We start from the raw sequence: 23,455 nt of genomic DNA, 5'->3' as shown, positions 1-23,455 counted from the left end.
CCTTTGGGTGTCCGTTAGGATGGAATGAAAATTATGGCACTGTACAACGTGACGGTCGGGCATAGGCAACACAGTACTGGGCTTTTAGCTAAGAATATGTCTCCTGTGCGTGGCTCTGTGGCCCATCCCGTGCCTCCTACCCTCGTTCCTTGAACCTCGCATGCTTTCAGTGGATGCAGCTGGAGAACTGCAAGGCAATCCCATTGTGCGCCAGTCAAGAGCCAAGACCAATATGGTCAAAATATATTGTGCTGATAAAAACAGGTTTAATAATATATCTGTGAGAATATCCAAGGGGCTTTCATATAATTCTAACTTCATAATAATAATAATCACTTTGCTTCAAAAATAACAGTATTTTGAACATTTAGTTTTCAAATAACGTAAAAAGAAAGAGAAAAGGACCATTCTTGAACATGGGGTGAGACATTGTTACTAATTTGAAAATAAAGCCAGTTTGTTATTTAGAATTAATTTCTGTTTTTAGAGGAAGAGAAACCAAAAACCGTCAGTCATCTCATGGGTCTTCCAGTCTTAAACCATTGCACCACTCAGGCGCTGTACAAGTTGACCGGTCGAGAGTGGCCTACAGTACTACAGTAAGAGCAAAATAATCCTAACAAAATAAAAAATAAAAACCTTAGTGTAACAACAGTTTTAGTAAGTAATCCTGAAGTCGTGCACAATTATCAGTTTCTATTTAAGTTTATGTCGCCCATTCATTGTCAGTTAGAGACACAGTAGGACCGAAAAGCATAATCAGTGATCTAACTCCCCCTTGTGCTGGTCTGGAGCAATGAAGTGGTGACACAGGGTACTGCACTGAACCACAAATTACCTCTAAGTCCCGCAGCATAATCGCAAAGCTTTTAGTGGACCAACCACTGTACAAACTATCTGGGTTTCTGTGAAAAATATAAACAAATCATATAAAAACGTCCAAAATCGAATATGTAAATAAATACAAAAATAATACATGGGACTTATATAGCACTTTTCAAGGACCCAAAGTCACTTTACAATTGTAGGGATGAAAAGAAAAACAAAAAAGCAGGAGTGAAAACAAAAGATCAGACTAAACAAAAACATGAATAAAGAGCAGAAAAGTTGACAAAAACAGAGACTTAAAAAACAGACAAAGCATTATCAAATCAAAGTTAATGAATACACACTCAACACTGTTACTGAACAGGTAGCAGGAAGAAGCGACAGCCAAGCACGAAGCCAGCAGATACTCTTGCCTGGAAATGACATCACTATGAATATATTTATGAAATATATGTGACATATTGTACATGGACATATTTAAGTAATACGTGTATTTAGATCTATTTATTTAAAATACGAGTACATACTTAATGCATTTGAAATATATGTCAATATATTAGGCTTCGGTATGGGTTGTATATTATTTTATACAGTCTTTTCTGCTCATCTTTATGAAGGGATGCAATAATTCCACACCCCACTCGATAATTTTTTTAAACGCAGTGTGATGCAGTGCACACCACCCGTGATATGTTAAAAAGTCAGATACCTTTAACGACTAGATGAAGGTGCTTTGGCTTTGGATTGCGCTCGCTCTGAACAGAGCAGGTATACAAGCCGTCGTCAGTCACGTCCACTTTCTGTATCTGCAGGCTGTACTCCCCCCCACTCGATACGATGGACACACGAGGGTCCACGGACCACTTGTCATTCCCTGCGAAGATGATGCTGGAACGGTTCAACCAAGCTCCTTTAGAGATTCCATCCGAAGTGCACCTAGGAGTAGAAAAAAAAGAGCCCAGTCAGATTTAAAGGAGTCTCTAAGGCTGGAAGTCACTGATGACATGGCTAATCAATGACTGACCCACAAGAGCCTATTACACATAACAGTAGACTGGCCTTTTTGTGCTGTATATCAAACTCATATGCTCGTCGTCATGCCAATGCACAAACAGATCTGGGACCAGATTAAACATTCAGTAGTGTACACAAAGTAAGAGCCTGTGCAAGACCCTGTACATACACTAGGACACTATGATAGAGACCAATGGTCACTAGTTGACAAAGTCATATAATCTTATTTTAAACCTGCTAACTCTAATGCCTATTCCTAACCTTAAATTAAACCAAAAAGCACATTTTTGGTTTCATACATTTTTACGATAAAGCCAATTTTGACTTTGCTGCTCAGTTCTGTTCTCAGTTCTGACTCCAGGAAAATATTCATGACAATAAACGTCAACCTTCCACAGGGGCCGCTGTTTTGAAACCAATGCGCTTGACAGTTTTGTACTACTTCACATTTTAAAATTATTTTTCGAAGATACAGTACCAGTCAAAAGTTTGGACACAGCTACTCATTCCAGGGTTTTTATTTATTTACTATTTTCTACATTGTAGAATAATAGTGAAGACATCAACAATATGAAATAACACATAAGGAATAACGTAGTAACCAAAAACATGTTAAAAATATTTTAGATGGGAGATTCTTCAAAGTAGCCACCCTTTGCCTTGATGACAGCTTTTCACACTTTTGGCATTCTCTCAACTAGCTTCATGAGGGATTCACCTGGAATGCATTTCAATTAACACATGTGGGCAGGTAGGGGTGGTATACAGAAGATAGCCCTATTTGGTAAAAGACCAAGTTAATATCATGGCAATAACAGCTCAAATAAGCACAGAGAAATTACAACCCATCATTACTTGAAGACATGGAGGTTAATCAATCTGGAAAATCGCAACTAGTTTTAATGTTTCTTCAAACGCAGTTGCAAAAACTATCAAGCAGTATGATGAAACTGGCTCTCATGATGACTGCCACAGGAAAGGAAGACCCAGAGATACCTCTGTTGCAGAGGTTAAGTTCATTAGAGTTAATTAACTACACCTCAGAATGCAGACCAAATACATGCTTCACAGAGTTCAAGTAATATACACATCTCAACATCAACTGTTCAGAGGAGACTGCATGAGTCAGGCCTTCATGGTCAAATTGCTGCAAAGAAACCATTACTAAATGACACCAATACGAAGCAGAGACTTGCTTGGGCCAAGAAACATTAGACTGGTGGAAATCTGTCCTTTATATTGGTCCCAATGTTTCATGAGCTAAAATAAAAGATCCCAAAAAATGTTCATATGCAGAAATAGCTTATTTCTCTAAAATGTTGTGTACAAATTAGTTTTCATCCCTGTTAGTGAGCATTTCTCATTTGCCAAGAGAATCCATCCACCTGACAGATGGGGCATATAAAGAAGCTGATTAAACAGCACGATCATTACACGGGTGCACCTTGTGCTGGGGACAATAAAAGGCCACTAAAATGTGCAGTTTTGTGACACAACACAATGCCACAGATGTCTCAAGTTGAGGGAGCGTGCAATTGGCATGTTGACTGCAGGAATATACACCAAAGCTGTTGCCAGATAATTGAATGTTAATTTCTCTATCATAAGCCACCTCCAACATCGTTTTAGATCATTTGGCAGTGCCACCAACCGGCCTCACAACCGTAGACTACGTGTGTGGCATCGTGTGGGCAAGCTGTTTTTATTTTAATTGATAATTCTTTGTTCGTTTTTTTAACATGTTTTTATTTGGCATTTTTTATGATTATAGAGATAACAGACAGAACAGTTAGAGGGCCGAACACACACGGCTCCCATACCAAATCAACCCCCACCCAACCCCCCCATGATCTAACATAGCCCCACCCCAAAACCAGACATGATAAACAATAAGTAATATAATCAAAATAGTAAAAAAAAGACAAACACCTTATAAAACAAAAAGTTAAAAAAGGGGGGAAAATAAATTACACAAATTCTAATTCGGGTTGGTTTATGGAGTTGTGAAATTGACTGGGTCCATGTCTTCTACAAAGGTCAGGAAAGGTTGCCAGATATTTAAAAATGTAAATGCATCCCCTCACAGTGTAGCATATCTTCTCTAGCTTAAGATGTTGCATATGTTCCTTTATCCAATAGTTAAAAGTAGGAGGAAAACGATCCTTCCACTTAAATAGTATAAGACGTCTAGCTAGAAGAGTAGTAAACGACAGCATGTTTCCCATAGAACTGTTTAGAGGGGCCTCCTGTGGTGCTACTCCGAATAATGTAATAAAGGCAGAAGGTTCTATAGGTCTCTCCAGTATCTTAGAAAACATCCAGAAATCTGTCAATTTTGGGCATGTCCAAAACATGTAAATAAAGTAGCAAGAGCCTGCTTATATCGGTCACAAGTGGGATCTATTTCGGGTCTAATCTTGGATAATGTTGCCTTTGACCAATGTAGCCGATGAACTATTTTAAATTGAATTACAGCATGTCTTAGACATAGATGAAGGTATTATCTGAAGCATACTCTGACAAGTTTCATCTGAAAGTTGTTCACCTAAATCCTCTTCCTATTGGTTCTTCTCATAGTTCAAGCATATGCCCCCATTCAAATAAGGTTTCCCTTTAAAAATATAATCTAGAAGGGAGGTAGGTGGGTGTGATGGGAAGTGACTAGAGTATGAAGATACAAAGCTACGCAATTGCAGGTATCTCAAGGTATCTAAAGGAAATGGGATCTAGGAATATTTAACTTTTGTTCTAACTGCTAACAAGATGTAAAATCCATATCAATGTACAAGTCGTTCAGTGAGGAGATCCCTTTTCCAGACCAGATATGAAAGACCCGGTCTGATAATGATGGAGAGAATGTATGGTCCTTTAATAAGTTGCAAATTCACTGAGACCAAACGATCGCCGATCATTTTAACAGTGTTCAATCTTTGGCCCAAAGAAAGAGAAAGTAAATCCCAGCGTTCAAGATCATGTTTGAGAATGAGTATCAAGAGAGGGAAATTGGCTTTATAGAGATCTTTGAAATCGTGTGTGACCCAAATTCACAAATATAAAAATTTCTGTGTAGTCACTCTGAAGGGCGCATGACTAAAATAAGTTTGCATGGCTGAAGGATCAATAGGTATCGATTAACTTTTTTGTAGATTAACCTTATACCCGGATATTTTACCAAATGTCTTTAGTAGAACCTGGATCCCAGTTAAAGGGTCGTACATATATAAAAGCATGTCTAAACCTCTTCTTCAAATACCTTTGATAGTGGTGTTATTACATATTGCTATGTCTCAATTGTGATGGCAAACAGCTGAGGGGATAGAAGACAACCTTGTCTTGTCCCATGCTGAAGTTGGAAATAAGATGAAAGGTTATTGTTTGTGCACACTGCAGCCATAGGGGAGGAGTAAAGAACTTTGATCCGGGACATAAAATTGGGACTGAATCCAAATAGTTTGAGAGTATAAAATAGATAATCCCACTTCTCCCAATCAAAGACCTTCTCAGCATCAAGTGATAACAATATCTCTGGAGTGTCAGATGAAGAGGGATTATAAAGCATATTATAAGGACATCTGATGTTGAAAAAAGAATGACGATTTTTAATGAAACCAGGTTGTAGAGATAATGAGGGAGAGGCAGGCAATACTCTTAGAAATTATCTTTACATCGCAATTCAGTAAGGAAATTGGCATATATGAACAGCACAAGTTGTTTTTTCCTTCTTCAGAATAAGTTAAATGAACTCAGCAAAAAAAGAAACGTCATCTCACTGTCAACTGTGTTTATTTTCAATGAACATAACACGATTCAACAACTGAGAGATAAACTGAACAAGTTCCACAGACATGTGGCTAACATAAATTTAATTATGTGTCACTGAACAAAAAGGGGGGGTCAAAATCAAAAGTAACAGTGGTGTGTGGCCACCAGCTGCATTAAGTACTGCAGTGCATCTCCTCCTCATGGACTGCATCAGAACTGCCAGTTCTGGCTGTGAGATGTTATAACACTCTTCCACCAAGGCACCTGCAAGTACCCGGACATTTCTGGGGGGGGTGGCCCTAGCCCTCACCCTCCGATCCAACAGGTCCCAGACATGTTCAATGGGATTGAGATCGGGGCTCTTTGCTGGCCATGGCAGAAGACTAATATTCCTGTCTTGCAGGAAATCATGCACAGAATGAGCAGTACGGATGGTGGAATTTTCATGCTGGATGGTCATGTCAGGATGAGCCTGCAGGAAGGGTACCACATGAGGGAGGAGGATGTTTTCCCTGTAATAAACATCATTGAGATTGCCTGCAATGACAACAAGCTCAGTGCGATGAAGCTGTGACACACCGCCCCAAACCATGACAGACTCTCCACCTCCAAATCAATCCCGCTGCAGAGTACAGGCCTCTTGGTACTGCTCATTCCTTTGACGTTTAATGTGAATCTGACCATCACCCCCTGTTGAGACAAAACCGTGACTCATCAGGGAAGGGCACTTTTTGCCAGTCCTGTCTGGCCCAGCGACGGTGGGTTTGTGCTCATAGGCGACGTAGTTCCCGGTGATGTCTGGTGAGGACCTTCTTTACAACAGGCCTACAAACCGTCAGTCCAGCCTCTCTCAGCCTACTTCGGACAGTCTGAGCACTGATGGAGGGATTGTGCGTTCCTGGTGTAACTCGGGCAGTTGTTGCCATCCTGTACCTGTCCGGCAGGTGTGATGTTCAGATGTACCAATCCTGTGCAGGTGTTGTTACACATGGTCTGCCACTGCGAGGATGATCATCTGTCCATCCTGTCTCTCTGTAGCACTGTCTTAGACATCTCACAGTACTGACATTGCAATTTATTGCACTGGCCACATCTGCAGTCCTCATGCCTCCTTGCAGTATGCCTAAGGCACATTCAGGCAGAATGTGTTTTCAGAATCAGTAGAAAGGCCTCTATAGTGTTGTTTTTATAACTGTGACCTTAATTGCCTACTGTCTGTAAGCTGTTAAGTGTCTTAATGACCGTTCCAAAGGTGCATGTTCATTCATTGATTATGGTTCATTGAACAAGCATGGGAAACGGTGTTTAAACCCTTTAAATTAAGATCTGTCTAGTTATTTGGATTTTACGAATTATCTTTGAAAGACAGGGTCCTTTTTTAGCTGAGTTTACATGTTTGTCTAACTGTTGAGGGTAAAGAGTATGAGGAGAATGATTTCTCAAATAGGGAAAGCAAGAGGAGAGAGTTTATCTGAGAATGTTTTAAAGAATGTCAGTTCCAGGAGATTTGAAACAATGCATAGATTTGGCTTGTCACCAAAAGCACTCAAACTTCTACAGATGCACAATCGAGAGCATCCTGGTACGGCAACTGTTCCGCCCACAACCCTAAGGCTCTCCAAAGGGTAGTGAGGTAAGCACAACGTATCACCGGGGGCAAACTACCTGCCCTCCAGGACACCTACACCACCCGATGTCACAGGAAGGCCATAAAGATCATCAAGGACAACAACCACCTGAGCCACTGCCTGTTCACACCGCTATCATCCAGAAGGCGAGGCCAGTACAGGTGCATCAAAGCAGGGACCGAGAGACTGAAAAACAGCTTCTATCTCAAAGCCATCAGACTGTTAAACAGCCACCACATTGAGTGGCTGCTGCCAACATACTGACTCCAGCCACTTTAATAATGAAAATTGATGTAAAAAAATGTATCACTAGCCACTTTAAACAATGCCACTTAATAATGTTTACATACCCTACATTACTCATCTCATATGCATATACTGTACTCAGTACCATCTACTACATCTTGCCTATGCCGTTCTGTACCATCACTCATTCATATATCTTTATTTACATATCCCCTTATACACACAAGTGTAAGGTAGTAGTTCTGGAATTGTTAGGTTAGATTACTCGTTGGTTATTACTGCATTGTCGGAACTAGAAACACAAGCATTTTGCAACACTCGCATGAACATCTGCTAACCATGTGTATGTGACAAATACATTTGATTTGATAGGAGGTGACATTGTACCATATTTGATGAAAGCACAAGCACACTAGAAGCACAAGCACAAGCATTTTGCTACATTAACATTCCTCCTGTCTCAGCCTCCAGTATTTATGCTGCAGTCGTTTGTGTCGGGGGGCTAGGGTCAGTTTGTTATATCTGGAGTACTTCTCCTGCCCTATCCGGTGTCCTGTGTGAATTTAAGTATCCCCTCTCTAATTCTCTCTTTCTCTATTTCTTTCTCTCTCTCGGAGGACCTGAGCCCTAGGACCATGCCTCAGGACTACCTGACATGATGACTCCTTGCTGTCCCCAGTCCACCTGGCCATGCTGCTGCTCCAGTTTCAACTGTTCTTCCTGTGATTATTATTATTTGACCATGGTGGTCATTTATGAACATTTGGACATCTTGGCCATGTTCTGTTATAATCTCCACCCGGCACAGCCAGAAGAGGACTGGCCACCCCACATAGCCTGGTTCCTCTCTAGGTTTCTTCCTAGGTTTTGGCCTTTCTAGGGAGTTTTTCCTAGCCACCGTGCTTCTACACCTGCATTGCTTGCTGTTTGGGGTTTTAGGCTGGGTTTCTGTACAGCACTTTGAGATATCAGCTGATGTACGAAGGGCTTTATATATAAATTTGATTCGATCAGCTAACCATGTGTATGTGACAAATAAAATTTGATTTGATGTTCATAATTTTTGTATCGTGATTTACTAATTCGATTTTCAGCTTGTCGCGTTGAAAGATCAAACTCTGTCTGAGGTGTCAAATGTTGTTTTTGGAAATCTGCGGATGAAGAGTGTGAATGTGCAATATCCAAACCCAAGATTTTATTTATTTGCACTTTCTTAATATTGCGCTGTACGAAATAATTTGGTACCTTAGATTAGACTTCATTGATTCCCATACTGTTGTAGGAGACATTTGATGAGTTTGATTAAGCTAGATAAATATCTAAATTTGAGATGATATAAAAGCAACAAAGGTTTCTTCTGATGCAGTGACGGATTTAGGTATGGGCGACAAGGGCAGCCGCCCAGGGCGTCATCTTGCCAGGGGCGGCACGGAACACCAGCACTATTTGGGGGGGGGGACGGTGACATTTGCACGATCGGTTTTCTATCGCTTATTTGCATATCACGTCAATGATATCATGTCACTGTGTGGGACTGTGGGTCAATTAAACTTGTCAGAGTGGGCACCCTGATTCTAGTTTGTGAGCTAGGCAGGCTTCTGCCTGCGAAGGTCTCCCACTCAGAAGTACGAGATGATGAGGGGGGCATGGGTAGGTTGACCTCAGGTCTCCCCACTGGAACCCGAGGTAGGGGGAGTGGGGGAATCTATCAAATAGCGCACCTCTAACTTTGTACAGTACTAATGCAATTAGTAAAATCAGTCACACTATGAAATGCTACCAAATAAACCACAATTCATTCAAAATACTGAGAATATATAGTTTCACAGACATATTGTTGCATTTTTTTCTGGATCGAATAATATAAAACCAGTCTGCACACCACCAAGGTGAATTGGTTTAGTCTTGACTCTTGGTTAACAGTGTTGGGGGATGGGTATGTATTGATGCTCGAGTACCAAGTCATCACACATGGATAAGAAAAGGTCTAAGCCATCAGGTGCCCAGTTTTGGAAAAAGAGGAAAGAAGAAGAGGAGAAACGCACCAAAGATAAAGGTATGCAGCTATGCCATCTCTTTATGAGTATAATAGTATGCATGTAATGAAATAGGCTAGTATAACACTTGTTTTTGTTAGCCTTTGTTGCTTGCATTGCTATTGCACATATGGCGACAATATTCCCTTTTCTGTTCAACTAGCTTACATAACATTGGATAGAATTTCACAAAGTTTCATCATGATAATGTGTGTAGCCTGCAGCAATATGATTACAACCTAACTAGCCCATTATTGATTTGGTTAACTTTCATTGAGGTGACATCATAAAGGTTTTGTGTGATTGATTTTACTAGGTCCGGAGCTCAGTAAGGGGAATTTCAAGTGCTGTAGGCTAACTTAAAGGCCATCTACATCAGGCTGATATTTTGTATCTTTTATGATATATTGAGTCTTGTGGGTGTCTTATGCCTAGAATTAGCTAAGGAGGTTGTATGGTTAATTTGGTTGACATGACATGTATATTTAATTGTGCAACAAATGTATTTAGGGTGTCAGACTCATATACTGTATTTCAATGCAAATTCAGAGGCACTTCTAAAATATTTTGGAGCACCCTCTGGCGCTGGCCAGGATGAGCCATCTACCTCCTCAGCCACACAGGCCTTTTCAAAAATTATCTCAGAGCCTCAGGATGAGGAGACCTCCACCTCCTCAGCCACACAGGTGTCTTCACAAATGTTGTCTGAGCCTGAGGATGAAGACCCATTTGCTTCTACTTCTCCCCAGCAGGAATCTTCAGTTTGTGAGCAACAACAATGATAACAATGATAAATGTATTATTACTGGGTATGTACAGTTGAAGTTGATAGTTTACATACACTTAGGTTGAAGTCATTAAAACCTGTTATTTTCTTTTTTTAACTATAGTTTTGGCAAGTCGGTTAGGACATCTACTTTGTGCATGACACAAGTCATTTTTCCAACAATTGTTTACAGACAGATTATTTAATTTATTTAATACACTGTACCACATTTCCAGTGGTTCAGAAGTTTACATACAATAAGTTGACTGTGCCTTAAAACAGCTTGGAAAATTCCAGAACATTATGTCTTGGCTTTTTTTTCTCCCTTTATTTAACTAGGCAAGTCAATTAAGAACAATTAACTAGGCTAATTGATATCATTTGAGTCAATTGGAGGTGTACATGTGGATGTATTTCAAGGTCTACCTTCAAACTCAGTGCCTCTTCACTTGACATCATGGGGAAAGAAAAGAAATCAGCCAAGACCTCAGAAAACAATTGTAGACTTCCACAAGTCTGGTTCATCCTTGGGAGAAATGTACAAACACCTGAAGGTACCACTTTCATCTGTACAAAAAAATAGTATGCAAGTATAAACACCATGGGACCACGCAGCCATCATACCGCTCAGGAAGGAGATGCGTTCTCTCTCCTAGACATGAACGTCTCCAAGAACAACAGCAAAGGACCTTGTGAAGATCATGGAGGAAGCATGTACAAAAGTATCTCTATCCACAGTAAAATGAGTCCTATATCGACATAACCTGAAAGGCCGCTCAGCAAGGAAGAAGCCACTGCTCCAAAACCACCATAAAAAAGTCAGACTACGGTTTGCAACTGCACATGGGGGAGAAAGATCGTACTTTTTGGAGAAATGTCCTCTGGTCTGATGAAACAAAAATAGAACTGTTTTGCCATAATGACCAACTTTATGTTTGGAGGAAAAAGGGGGAGCCTTGCAGTTTTATTTATTTTATTTTATTTTTATTTCACCTTTATTTAACCAGGTAGGCTAGTTGAGAACAAGTTCTCATTTGCAACTGCGACCTGGCCAAGATAAAGCATAGCAGTGTGAACAGACAAGAGTTACACATGGAGTAAACAATTAACAAGTCAATAACACAGTAGAAAAAAAAGGGGGAGTCTATATACAATGTGTGCAAAAGGCATGAGGAGGTAGGCGAATAATTACAATTTTGCAGATTAACACTGGAGTGATAAATGATCAGATGGTCATGTACAGGTAGAGATATTGGTGTGCAAAAGAGCAGAAAAGTAAATAAATAAAAACAGTATAAAAACAGTATGGGAATGAGGCAGGTGAAAAGGGGTGGGCTATTTACCAATAGACTATGTACAGCTGCAGCGATCGGTCAGCTGCTCAGATAGCTGATGTTTGAAGTTGGTGAGGGAGATAAAAGTCTCCAACTTCAGCGATTTTTGCAGTTCGTTCCAGTCACAGGCAGCAGAGTACTGGAACGAAAGGCGGCCAAATGAGGTGTTGGCTTTAGGGATGATCAGTGAGATACACCTGCTGGAGCGCGTGCTACGGATGGGTGTTGCCATCGTGACCAGTGAACTGAGATAAGGCGGAGCTTTACCTAGCATGGACTTGTAGATGACCTGGAGCCAGTGGGTCTGGCGACGAATATGTAGCGAGGGCCAGCCGACTAGAGCATACAAGTCGCAGTGGTAGGTGGTATAAGGTGCTTTAGTGACAAAATGGATGGCACTGTGATAGACTGCATCCAGTTTGCTGAGTAGAGTGTTGGAAGCCATTTTGTGGATGACATCGCCGAAGTCGAGGATCGGTAGGATAGTCAGTTTTACTAGGGTAAGCTTGGCGGCGTGAGTGAAGGAGGCTTTGTTGCGGAATAGAAAGCCGACTCTTGATTTGATTTTCGATTGGAGATGTTTGATATGAGTCTGGAAGGAGAGTTTACAGTCTAGCCAGACACCTAGGTACTTATAGATGTCCACATATTCAAGGTCGGAACCATCCAGGGTGGTGATGCTAGTCGGGCATGCGGGTGCAGGCAGCGATCGGTTGAAAAGCATGCATTTGGTTTTACTAGCGTTTAAGAGCAGTTGGAGGCCACGGAAGGTGTGTTGTATGGCATTGAAGCTCGTTTGGAGGTTAGATAGCACAGTGTCCAATGACGGGCTGAAAGTATATAGAATGGTGTCGTCTGCGTAGAGGTGGATCAGGGAATCGCCCGCAGCAAGAGCAACATCATTGATATATACAGAGAAAAGAGTCGGCCCGAGAATTGAACCCTGTGACACCCCCATAGAGACTGCCAGAGGACCGGACAGCATGCCCTCCGATTTGACACACTGAACTCTGTCTGCAAAGTAATTGGTGAACCAGGCAAGGCAGTCATCCGAAAAACCGAGGCTACTGAGTCTGCCGATAAGAATATGGTGATTGACAGAGTCGGAAGCCTTGGCAAGGTCGATGAAGACGGCTGCACAGTACTGTCTTTTATCGATGGCGGTTATGATATCGTTTAGTACCTTGAGCGTGGCTGAGGTGCACCCGTGACCGGCTCGGAAACCAGATTGCACAGCGGAGAAGGTACGGTGGGATTCGAGATGGTCAGTCACCTGTTTGTTGACTTGGCTTTCGAAGACCTTAGATAGGCAGGGCAGGATGGATATAGGTCTATAACAGTCTGGGTCCAGGGTGTCTCCCCCTTTGAAGAGAGGGATGACTGCGGCAGCTTTCCAATCCTTGGGGATCTCAGACGATATGAAAGAGAGGTTGAACAGGCTGGTAATAGGGGTTGCGACAATGGCGGAGGATAGTTTCAGAAATAGAGGGTCCAGATTGTCAAGCCCACAGCTGATTTGTACCGGTCCAGGTTTTGCAGCTTTTTCAGAACATCTGGTATCTGGATTTGGGTAAAGGAGAACCTGGAGAGGCTTGGGCGAGGAGCTGCGGGGGGGGCGGAGCTGTTGGCCGAGGTTGGAGTAGCCAGGCGGAAGGCATGGCCAGCCGTTGAGAAATGCTTATTGAAGTTTTCGATAATCATGGATTTATCGGTGGAGACCGTGTTACCTAGCCTCAGTGCAGTGGGCAGCTGGGAGGAGGTGCTCTTGTTCTCCATAGACTTCAGTGTCCCAGAACTTTTTGGAGTTGGAGCTACAGGATGCAAACTTCTGCCTGAAGAAGCTGGCCTTAGCTTTCCTGACTGACTGCGTGTATTGGTTCCTGACTTCCCTGAACAGTTGCATATCACGGGGACTATTCGATGCTATTGCAGTCCGCCACAGGATGTTTTTGTGCTGGTCGAGGGCAGTCAGGTCTGGAGTGAACCAAGGGCTGTATCTGTTCTTGGTTCTGCATTTTTTGAACGGAGCATGCTTATCTAAAATGGTGAGGAAATTACTTTTAAAGAATGACCAGGCATCCTCAACTGACGGGATGAGGTCAATGTCCTTCCAGGATACCCGGGCCAGGTCGATTAGAAAGGCCTGCTCACAGAAGTGTTTTAGGGAACGTTTGACAGTGATGAGGGGTGGTCGTTTGACTGCGGCTCCGTGGCGGATACAGGCAATGAGGCAGTGATCGCTGAGATCCTGGTTGAAGACAGCGGAGGTGTATTTAGAGGGCCAGTTGGTCAGGATGACGTCTATGAGGGTGCCCTTGTTTACAGAGTTAGGGTTGTACCTGGTGGGTTCCTTGATGATTTGTGTGAGATTGAGGGCATCTAGCTTAGATTGTAGGACTGCCGGGGTGTTAAGCATATCCCAGTTTAGGTCACCTAACAGAACAAACTCTGAAGCTAGATGGGGAGCGATCAATTCACAAATGGTGTTCAGGGCATAGCTGGAGCTGAGGGGGTCGGTAGCAGGCGGCAACAGTGAGAGACTTATTTCTGGAGAGAGTCATTTTCAAAATTAGTATTTCGAACTGTTTGGGTATGGACCTGGAAAGTATGACATTACTTTGCAGGCTATCTCTGCAGTAGACTGCAACTCCTCCCCCTTTGGCAGTTCTATCTTGACGGAAGATGTTATAGTTGGGTATGGAAATCTCAGAATTTTTGGTGGCCTTCCTGTGCCAGGATTCAGACACGGCAAGGACATCAGGTTTAGCAGAGTGTGCTAAAGCAGTGAGTAAAACAAACTTAGGGAGGAGGCTTCTGATGTTGACATGCATGAAACCAAGGCTTTTTCGATCACAGAAGTCAACAAATGAGGGTGCCTGGGGACATGCAGGGCCTGGGTTTACCTCCACATCACCCGCGGAACAGAGAAGGAGTAGTATGAGGGTGCGGCTAAAGGCTATCAAAACTGGTCGCCTAGAGCGTTGGGGACAGAGAATAAGAGGAGCAGGTTTCTGGGCATGTTAGAATATATTCAGGGCATAATGCGCAGACAGGGGTATGGTGGGGTGCGGGTACAGCGGAGGTAAGCCCAGGCACTGGGTGATGATGAGAGAGGTTGTATCTCTGGACATGCTGGTTGTAATGGGTGAGGTCACCGCATGTGTGGGAGGTGGGACAAAGGAGGTAACAGGGGTATGAAGAGTGGAACTAGGGGCTCCATTGTGAACTAAAACAATGATAACTAACCTGAACAACAGTATACAAGGCATATTGACATTTGAGAGAGACATACAGCGAGGCATACAGTAATCACAGGTGTTGAATTGGGAAAGCTAGCTAAAACAGTAGGTGAGACTAATCAGCTAGCACAACAAACAGCAGGTAAAATGGTGTTGACTAGGCAACGGGGCCGACAGATAAAACAAACAAGCCGAATGGGGTACCGTGATTAATGGACAGTCCAGCGTGCATCAGCTATGTAGCCAAGAGATCAGTGTCCAGGGGGCAGCGGTGGATGGGCAGGGAAGCTGGACTGGCGAGTGTTATCCAGGTTAAAAAAACTAACAATGACTAAATAGCTTGTAGCTAGTTCGCTGGTTAGCGTCTGGAGGTTCTTGAGTGTGTTCTAAAAAATTAAAAATAATAGCGATTCCGTATCAGATTGGGTGAGGCAGGTTTCCGGAAGGTATAAACAAATTAAAAATCAAAAAGAGATAGAAAGTAAATATGGGTCCAGAGAGTGTTTGGGACGCGCCGATTCAGACGGTTAGCAGGCCTGTGCTAACAAGCTAACAGTTCGTAGGCCTGTGGCTAGACAAGGTAGCAGTTAGCAGGCCGAATTAGCAAGCAGGGAGATAGCGAGGGCTAGAGAGTCAGCCTTAGGGGGACGTCGCGATGGGGTGAGTCTGTTTATTCCTCTTCATGTGGTGACATCGATAGACCGTTCGTGGGCCCGGGTATTGTAGCCCAGGAGTGTGCTCTGGCCGGGCTAGCTTCAGGCTAAGTGGGTGGAAACGCTAGCCAGGGGTAATCATCCGGGGTTGCAGTTTAGCTAGATAGCTAGTTGTGAAGATCCAGCTGAAAAATGTTCCGTTTGCGGTGGGAATCCGGGGATGAAAAATAAATAGGTCCGTTATGCTCTGGTTGGAGTCGCGTTGTTCGAACTGGCGAGAGCTTTCCGGGCTAAAAGGTTAGCTGATGACCGGTTAGCTGAAGACCGCTAGCATAGCTGGTGGTTAGCTGGCTAGCTTCAGTTGAGGGGTTCCGGTTCCGAAGTAAATATAAATACTTTAGGAAAAATAGCTACATTGAGTGAGGCGGGTTGCAGGAGAGTATTTGGGAGCTTAGGTTTAGCAAAATGTTTTTAAAGAGGTATGCGAAGAAAAATATGTTAAAAAAAAAAAAGAAAAAGAAGCGATTTAAATTGTTTAACCTTACCAAAACAACAAAGAAAACAAAGAATACTAAGGTCAGGGCGTGACAGTTATCCTATTTGTGTATTTGTGTGATATAGGATTTGTGCACTTTAGTTTTATTTGTGTGTTTTTTGTTCGCAATAGGGTAATAATTCAATTCTGTTTTTTTTTGTATTTATATACTACAATATGTTTCTATTTTGGCTTTGTTACTTATTTTTGACATTTATGATTCTTAATTTTGTATATATTTTTATTTCTATATTTTTTAAATGTTATGATAATTGGCTGTGTATTTGGTATAAGTAGTTTAATAGTGTTGGGTTGTAATTTGAAATACTTGCTACACCAGAAGTGAATGGTTATATGGAGTAGCAATGTATATGATGGGGTTAATGGAGGGTGGATAAGAAGTAGGGGCCTGAAAAGTTACTAAGTAAGGGAAAAGGCAATCACATGGTTGCGGTCACTGATAAGGGTGAATAGCTGTGGATTAGTGAGGCATGTGGGTCGAGGTCAGGTCAGGTCACATGAAGGGAGAAGGCACAGTTTATTACCCACATTACTCAACTTCCTGTCTAGCAACAAAGATGTAGTGTTTAGAGAAAAGGAGGAAACGCTGCATAAAGTGGGTATAAACACTTGTGCTGGTGGAAACATGTTTTTGTCTTCGCAGCTGTTTGACCCAGTGGGTGAATAAACTTGGTATGAGCTTTGACTAGTTGTCTGTTAGTTTTTCACTCTGTTTGTCAGAACCTAACAATAGTAAAAGGAGAATGATCCGAAAAGACAATAGCTTGGTAATCAGTGGCAGAAATCTATTGTCTAGGAAAAAAGTAGTCTATACATGAGGTCTTATGAACTGGTAAGAAAAAATAATACTCCCTAGCTGTGGGATTGTGGAAATGCCACACATCAGATATGCTATATGTCTTAAGAAATTAGCTGAATTGTGGATACTGTCTTTTATGAAGATGATACCTTAGGAGAGCTATGATCCAGATTGGGCGACAGTACGCAATTCATATCACCACCTAGTATTAGGTGGTGTGTGTCCATATTTGGTAATCGAGAAAATACATTTGTGAAGAATGTTATCCAATTTGGTGCATAAATATAACAGGTGTATTATACAGTCTTCCTACTTCAATAATGAAACGGCATGCTGAGTCTGCCTCTACACTTGACATAGTGAACTGTATGTTGTTACTAATTAAAATGGCTTGCTCCTATAGTTTTAGAATGAAAATTGGAATGATATGATTGACCGATCCATCCTCCTTTTAAACGAGAGTGGTCGAAAGTGCGGAGATGGGTCTCATGAAGAACGGCAATATCTACTTTAAGGTGATTTAAATGAGATAGAACCCTTTCACATTTCACTGGGTGATTTAAAGATGTAACATTTCAGCTAGCAAAAGTGACAGAGCAACCAGCTGTCCTATTAGGCCTAGCCATATAAAGTCAGGGTGGAAAAGGATAGATGCCAGATTACAATTACTGATCCATTAAAAAAACAAATCCAAAAATAGCAACAAAAAAAAAAAGTTGAAATAAAAAACATCAACAAACAATACTCTGAAGTCTGGTATGAAAAATAAATCCCACCCAGGTCACCTAATAGAACAAGGTAACCGCTAATCACCACACACAGATCTCCATACACAATGTGCTTGTAGTGGGGAAAACTAAATAAACGTTGCAAAAATAAACGTACACATATGTTTGATTCAATCATTGCACCCACAAGGCAGGCGTGCGCCAACGAACGTCTGCATTGCCAAGCACTAAAATATAAGTCAGTTCAAATGGTGTTGCTGAATGCAGTGCAAGTCCTGCCTCTCCCGTCTCCTCATTGGTTTATAGAAGCATATACCCACGTGCCATCTCCTCATTGGTTATACCGACATGGGTGATTGAAAGATGAACTGAGGTCGGTCGGTCAGTTGTGGTAATAGACCTTATTATGGAAGTTAGATGCCAATCGCCATGTAAAGTCCAAAGAAGAATTGACCGTTTTATGTGTGGATTGATTGTTGGAGTAGAGGACCTTGCACATTTCAAGTAAAATAACAGCTCAACATTTATATACCAAGACAAATTAGCTAGCAACAGAAAGCTAGCTAAATAGGATAAATTAGCTAGCAACTGCAAGCTAGCTAGCTAAATTGCCATAAATGATTCATACTTTTAGACCTGTCCCCAAATGAACATAATTGGTTCAGAGTTTGTTTTGATATTTCAACCTGTGTGTCGTGATTGCGTTTGGTGTGGCAGGACAAAATAAATCTGCGTACGATGGCACACGCGGACACATGATCGCGCCTGGTTTGGGTATGGTGTTAGGCACTAATGTTACCTAATAATAACAATATCAACTGATGCCACTGGCAACGCTTTTCAGTATCTACAAAAGAGAGACTGAGTCTGCAGTGGTAGACACATTTGTCCATTACCCTAATCGCCAAATAGGTGAACATTCATCCACAGAACATTTGCCTTATGGGGTTCTTGGAACTCTTACTCGTGCCGTTATATGGAGCTGGGCAGGAAAAGCCACACCATACAGAACGTCGGTACATTCACAGAGCCGATTCTTGACATTGTTAAAAGCAGCATGGTTATGAGTACTGCTGGGGGCATAGTCTTGGAAGATAGAGATTGGTGCTTTGTTGCATCGAAGTGGGCCAAATTCTCTGTCACGCCGAAGAACATCAAAACAAACCTGATAGTAGTGTAGTTTAGCCACAAGGACGCAATGTTTTCCACCAGCCTTTCTTGATTGAGAGCCCCGATGTGAGCAGTCTACTAGAAGGATGTCTTGAACCAATTTGAGAGCTTCCTTTAATAACTTTGAGACCAATGAAGTAGAACTCAAGCACGGGTCCTCAGCTACCCCCATGATTTTAATATTGGATCTTTGCATATAACCTTGTAAATGTATGCATTGTTCCTTAAGGCTAGCCACATCAGTTTTAAGCTTCTTAACCGTGGTTTGTAGCATAGTCGTGTCATCTGAGCATGTTGACAAGCCTTGTTCCATGTCGGAGACAGTTTGCTTGTTTTCTTGCTGCACCCACTTGTAAAAGAACTTGAAATCCTCGTCATGGCCGAGTGTTTTCTCTTATGTCAGTGACTCCGCTGAATCTAAATGTTTGCAGGTTTTGCACCATTTCCGCAATTTCACCAAAATAAAAGTTGAACAAAGTAAAGCACGTCATTAAAATGCAGTGTTTCCTAGTATGTTTTGGGTCAAAGCTCATACAAACTATTCAATAAATGCAATTTAAGCAGGAGCTCAGAAAAATGTAACCAACTCCATGGCTTGCTCACTAGTGCCCCCCTGGGCGAGCTGTTTTCTGATGTCAACATTGTGAACAGAGTTCCCTATGGTGGCGGTGGGGTTAGGGTATGAGCAGGCATAAGCTACAGACAATGAACACAATTGCAGGCTATCGATGGCAATTTGAATGCATAGAGATGCTGTGATGAGATCCTGAGGCCCATTGCCATGCCATTCATCCCCCGCCATCACCTCTTGTTTCAGCATGATGATGCATGGCCCCATGTACTAAGGATCTGTACACAATTCCTGGAAGCTGAAAATATCCCTTGTTCATGGCCTGCATACTCACCAGACATTTCACCCATTGAGCTGTTTGGGATGCTCTGGATCAACTTGTACAACAGTGTGTTACAGTTAGGGCCAATTATCCAGCAACTTCGCACAGCCATTGAAGAGGATCGGGACAACATTCCACAGGTCACAATCATCAGTCAGATCAAATTTATGCAAAGGTGATGTGTTGCGCTGCATGAGGGAAATGGTGGTCACACCGGATACTGACTGGTGTTCTGATCCACGTCCGTCATTTAAAAAAAAGTTCTGTGACCAACAGAATATATCTGTATTCTCAGTCATGTGAAATCCATAGATTAGATTAGACTGATTTCTTTAAATGAACTGTAACTCAGTAAAATCGTTAAAATTGTTGCATGTTGTGTTTATATTTATATTATATTGCAATATGTATTTAAATGTATTTGTAAGAAATCTACAGTGTACAAAACATGAAGAACATCTGCTCTATCCATGACAAAGACTGACCAGGAGAAAAGCTATGATCCCTTTTTGATGTTTTATTCAACTAGGCAAGTCAGTTACGAACAAATTCTTATTTACAATGACGGCCTACCCCAGCAAACCCTCCTCGAACCCGGAAGACGCTGGGCCAATTGTGCACTGCCCTATGGGACTCCCAATCACGGTCGGTTGTGATACAGCCTGGGATCGAACATGGGTCTGTATTGACGCCTCTAGCACTGAGATGCAGTGCCTTAGACCTCTGCGCCCCTCGAGAGGCCACACAAGATGTCACTCCAAACTTGCAGAAGACAGGTTAAATAAGGATTTGTAAACATGGACACAATTAAGACATGGATTGTGTGCCAATCAGAGGGTGAATGGTCAAGACAAAATATTTAATTACCTTTGAACAGGGTATGGTAGTAGGTGCCAGGTGTACCAGTTTGTGTCAAGAACTGCAAAACTTCTGGGTTTTTAACGCTCAACAGTGTCCCGAAGCTAGCGTGGTAACGACTACCTAATGGCTTCCCTGTTTCATCTACTGCTGTTCACTGGACCCTATGTTCACTTGGCTACATAGCTGATGCCTGCTGGACTGATCATTAACGATACTCCATTTTGTTTATGTTATTTATCTGTCGGCTGGCCCTCGCTACACATTTGTCGCCAAACACACTGGCTCCAAGTCTAAGTCTTTGCTATGTAAAGCTATCTGAGCAGCTTACCGACCACTGCAGCTGTACACAGCCCATCTGTAAATAGCCCATCCAACTACCTACCTCATCCCCATATTGTTTTTATTTACTTGTTTTGCTTTTTTGCACACCAGTATATCAACTTGCACATCATCATCATCTGCACATCAATCACTCCAGTGTTAATTTGCTAAATTGTATTTACTTCGCTAATATAGCCTATTTATTGCCTTACCTCCTTACTGCATTCACACACACACTGCATATATACTTTTGTTTGTCCCACATGTAACTGTCTTGTATCCCACATGCTTTGCTGTATCTTGGCCAGGTCGCAGTATTAAATGAGAACTTGTTCTCAACTGGCCTACCTGGTTTAATAAAGGTGAAATTAAAAATAAAATAAAAACATCCAGCCAATTTGACACAACTTTGGGAAGCATTGGAGTCAACATGGGCCAGCATTCATGTGGAACGCTTTTGACACCTTGTAAAGTTCATCCCCCAACAAATTGAGGCTGTTCTGAGGGTAAAAGACGGTACAACGCAATATTAGGAAGGTGTAAAATGTACAACATGCACTTATGTTAAAGGTGCTGCATGTTCATCCAACGTCTGCATTGTACAGCATTTACTGCGATGGGGCCTACACAGAGCTCAGAGCAAACACACTTCGTGGAGCAGCGCAGAGCTGTTGTCAAGGAAGTGAGTTTGTGTTTTTACAGGACCTCCTGCCCCACCTACCGTCAACCAATCATGTCAATGTGGAGATATACGGAGCCCACTGCATTGTAAAAAACATTCTGGAGGCGCACAGTGATGCAGAGCTCAATATGGCTTCTGCATGCCTCGGAAGGCTCCGCAATTGTGTCACACGCTGCATACGGAGACACAACCACATTTTCAGATCAATAATAAATAGGCTCATATTCTCATTAAGACTGTAGAACTAGCAGGGTAAATTGCTTAGGTTTTAATCACAGAACACAACAAAACACATTAACTGGCATGACAATCCGGCTCATGGGAGGCCAAAAAGGACTTTGAGAAAGCCACACCGCCAACAAGCCACACTTCCAAGTCATTTAATAGGCTGCCGCTGTTACAATATATTTTGTCAAAATGCATTTTTATTTTACTTCACACCAAAAGCAATATGAACCAAAAAACTTGCTAAAGTGCGAAAATGCAGCATTTTGATATGTCCCACCGTGCACCCTCTGTGACCTGAAAGATTTTCACCCACTAACCCCCAAACGTTTTCACCAATATTGTAAAGCCTTGGTTATTTCACAAGAAACATGAATATCTAAGTTATTAAATCATTATGTAAAACTGAATGATGACCGACCAGTAGCACTCACTTCCGTAAACATGAAGTGCTTTGAGAGGCTAGTCAAAGACCATATCACCTCCTTCCTCCATGACACACTCTACCCTCTCCAATTCGCCTACCGCTCGGACAGATCCACGTACAACGCAATCGCCATTGCACTGCACACAGCCCTTACCCACCTTGACAAAACGAATGCATATTTGAGGATGGTGTTCATCGACTACAGCTCAGCGTACACATCTCACATGGACACCGTGGTGAAGAAGGCACGACAGTGACTCTTCAACCTCAGGATGCTGAAGAAATGTGGCCTGTCTCAGAGGGCCTTCACAGTGTTCTACAGGAGTACCATTGAGAGCATACTGCCAGGCTGCATCACAGCCTGGTACGGCAACTCCACCGCCATGGACCGCAAGGAACTTCAGAGGGTGATGCAGAAAGGCCAAGAAGATCATCAGGGACCCCAGACACCCAAGCAATGCCCTGTTCTCCCCGGTTCAATAATTCAGACTTCCAACCCCAGTCACTTACAATGCACTCAAAAGTATTCAGACCCCTGGACCTTTCACACATTGTTACTTTTCCGCCTTAATATATTTTTTAAAATCCCTCAATCTACACACAATACCCCATAATGACAAAGCATAAACAGGGTTTTACAATATTTTGCAAATTTATAAAAAAATTAACGAAAACTTAAATATTACATTAACATAAGAATTCAGACCCTTTACTCAGTACTTTGTTGAAGCACCTTTGGCAGCGATTACAGCCTTGAGTCTTCTTGGGTATGACACTACAAGCTTGGCACACCTGTATTTGGAGAGTTTATCCCATTCTTCTCTGCAGATCCTCTCAAGCTGTGTCAGGTTGGATGAGGAGCGTCGTGGCACAGATATTTTTAGGTAATTCCAGAGATGTTCGATCGGATTCCAGTCTGTGCTCTGGCTGGGTCACTCAAGGACATAGAGACTTGTTCTGAAGCCACTCCAGCATTGTGTTGTCTGTGGGCTTAGGGTCATTGTCCTGTTGGAAGGTGAACCTTCACCTCATTCTGAGGTCCTGAGCACTCAATAGCAGGTTTTCATCAAGGATCTCTCTGTACTTGGTGCCATACATATTTCCCTCCATCCTGAATAATCTCCCAGTCCCTGCCGCTGAAAAACATCCCCCCACCATGCTTCACCATAGGGATGGTGCCAGGTTTCCTACAGACGTGACACTTGGCATTCAGGCCAAAGAGTTCAATCTTGGTTTCATCAGACCAGATAATCTTGTTTAGGTGCCTTTTGGTCAAAACCAAGCGGC

At 42.3% G+C, this 23,455-nt stretch overlaps 1 protein-coding gene across 4 annotated transcripts in view; it reads right to left on the bottom strand.

The window, feature by feature from the left end:
* Positions 1-23,455, bottom strand: part of negr1 (neuronal growth regulator 1) — a 339,493-nt gene that overhangs the window by 212,801 nt on the left and 103,237 nt on the right. For all 4 annotated transcript variants that reach the window (XM_035774613.2, XM_035774610.2, XM_035774612.2 and 1 more), the window contains exon 2: positions 1,538-1,764. In XM_035774613.2, the coding sequence (XP_035630506.1) occupies positions 1,538-1,764 (227 nt within the window). The remainder of the gene's footprint in view (positions 1-1,537; positions 1,765-23,455) is intronic.

This window comes from Oncorhynchus keta, chromosome 8 (genome assembly GCF_023373465.1).
Source record: "Oncorhynchus keta strain PuntledgeMale-10-30-2019 chromosome 8, Oket_V2, whole genome shotgun sequence".
Classification (NCBI taxonomy): domain Eukaryota; kingdom Metazoa; phylum Chordata; class Actinopteri; order Salmoniformes; family Salmonidae; genus Oncorhynchus; species Oncorhynchus keta.
Note: the sequence above shows the minus strand (reverse complement) of the source record. Positions and strands in the feature narration are given on the sequence as shown.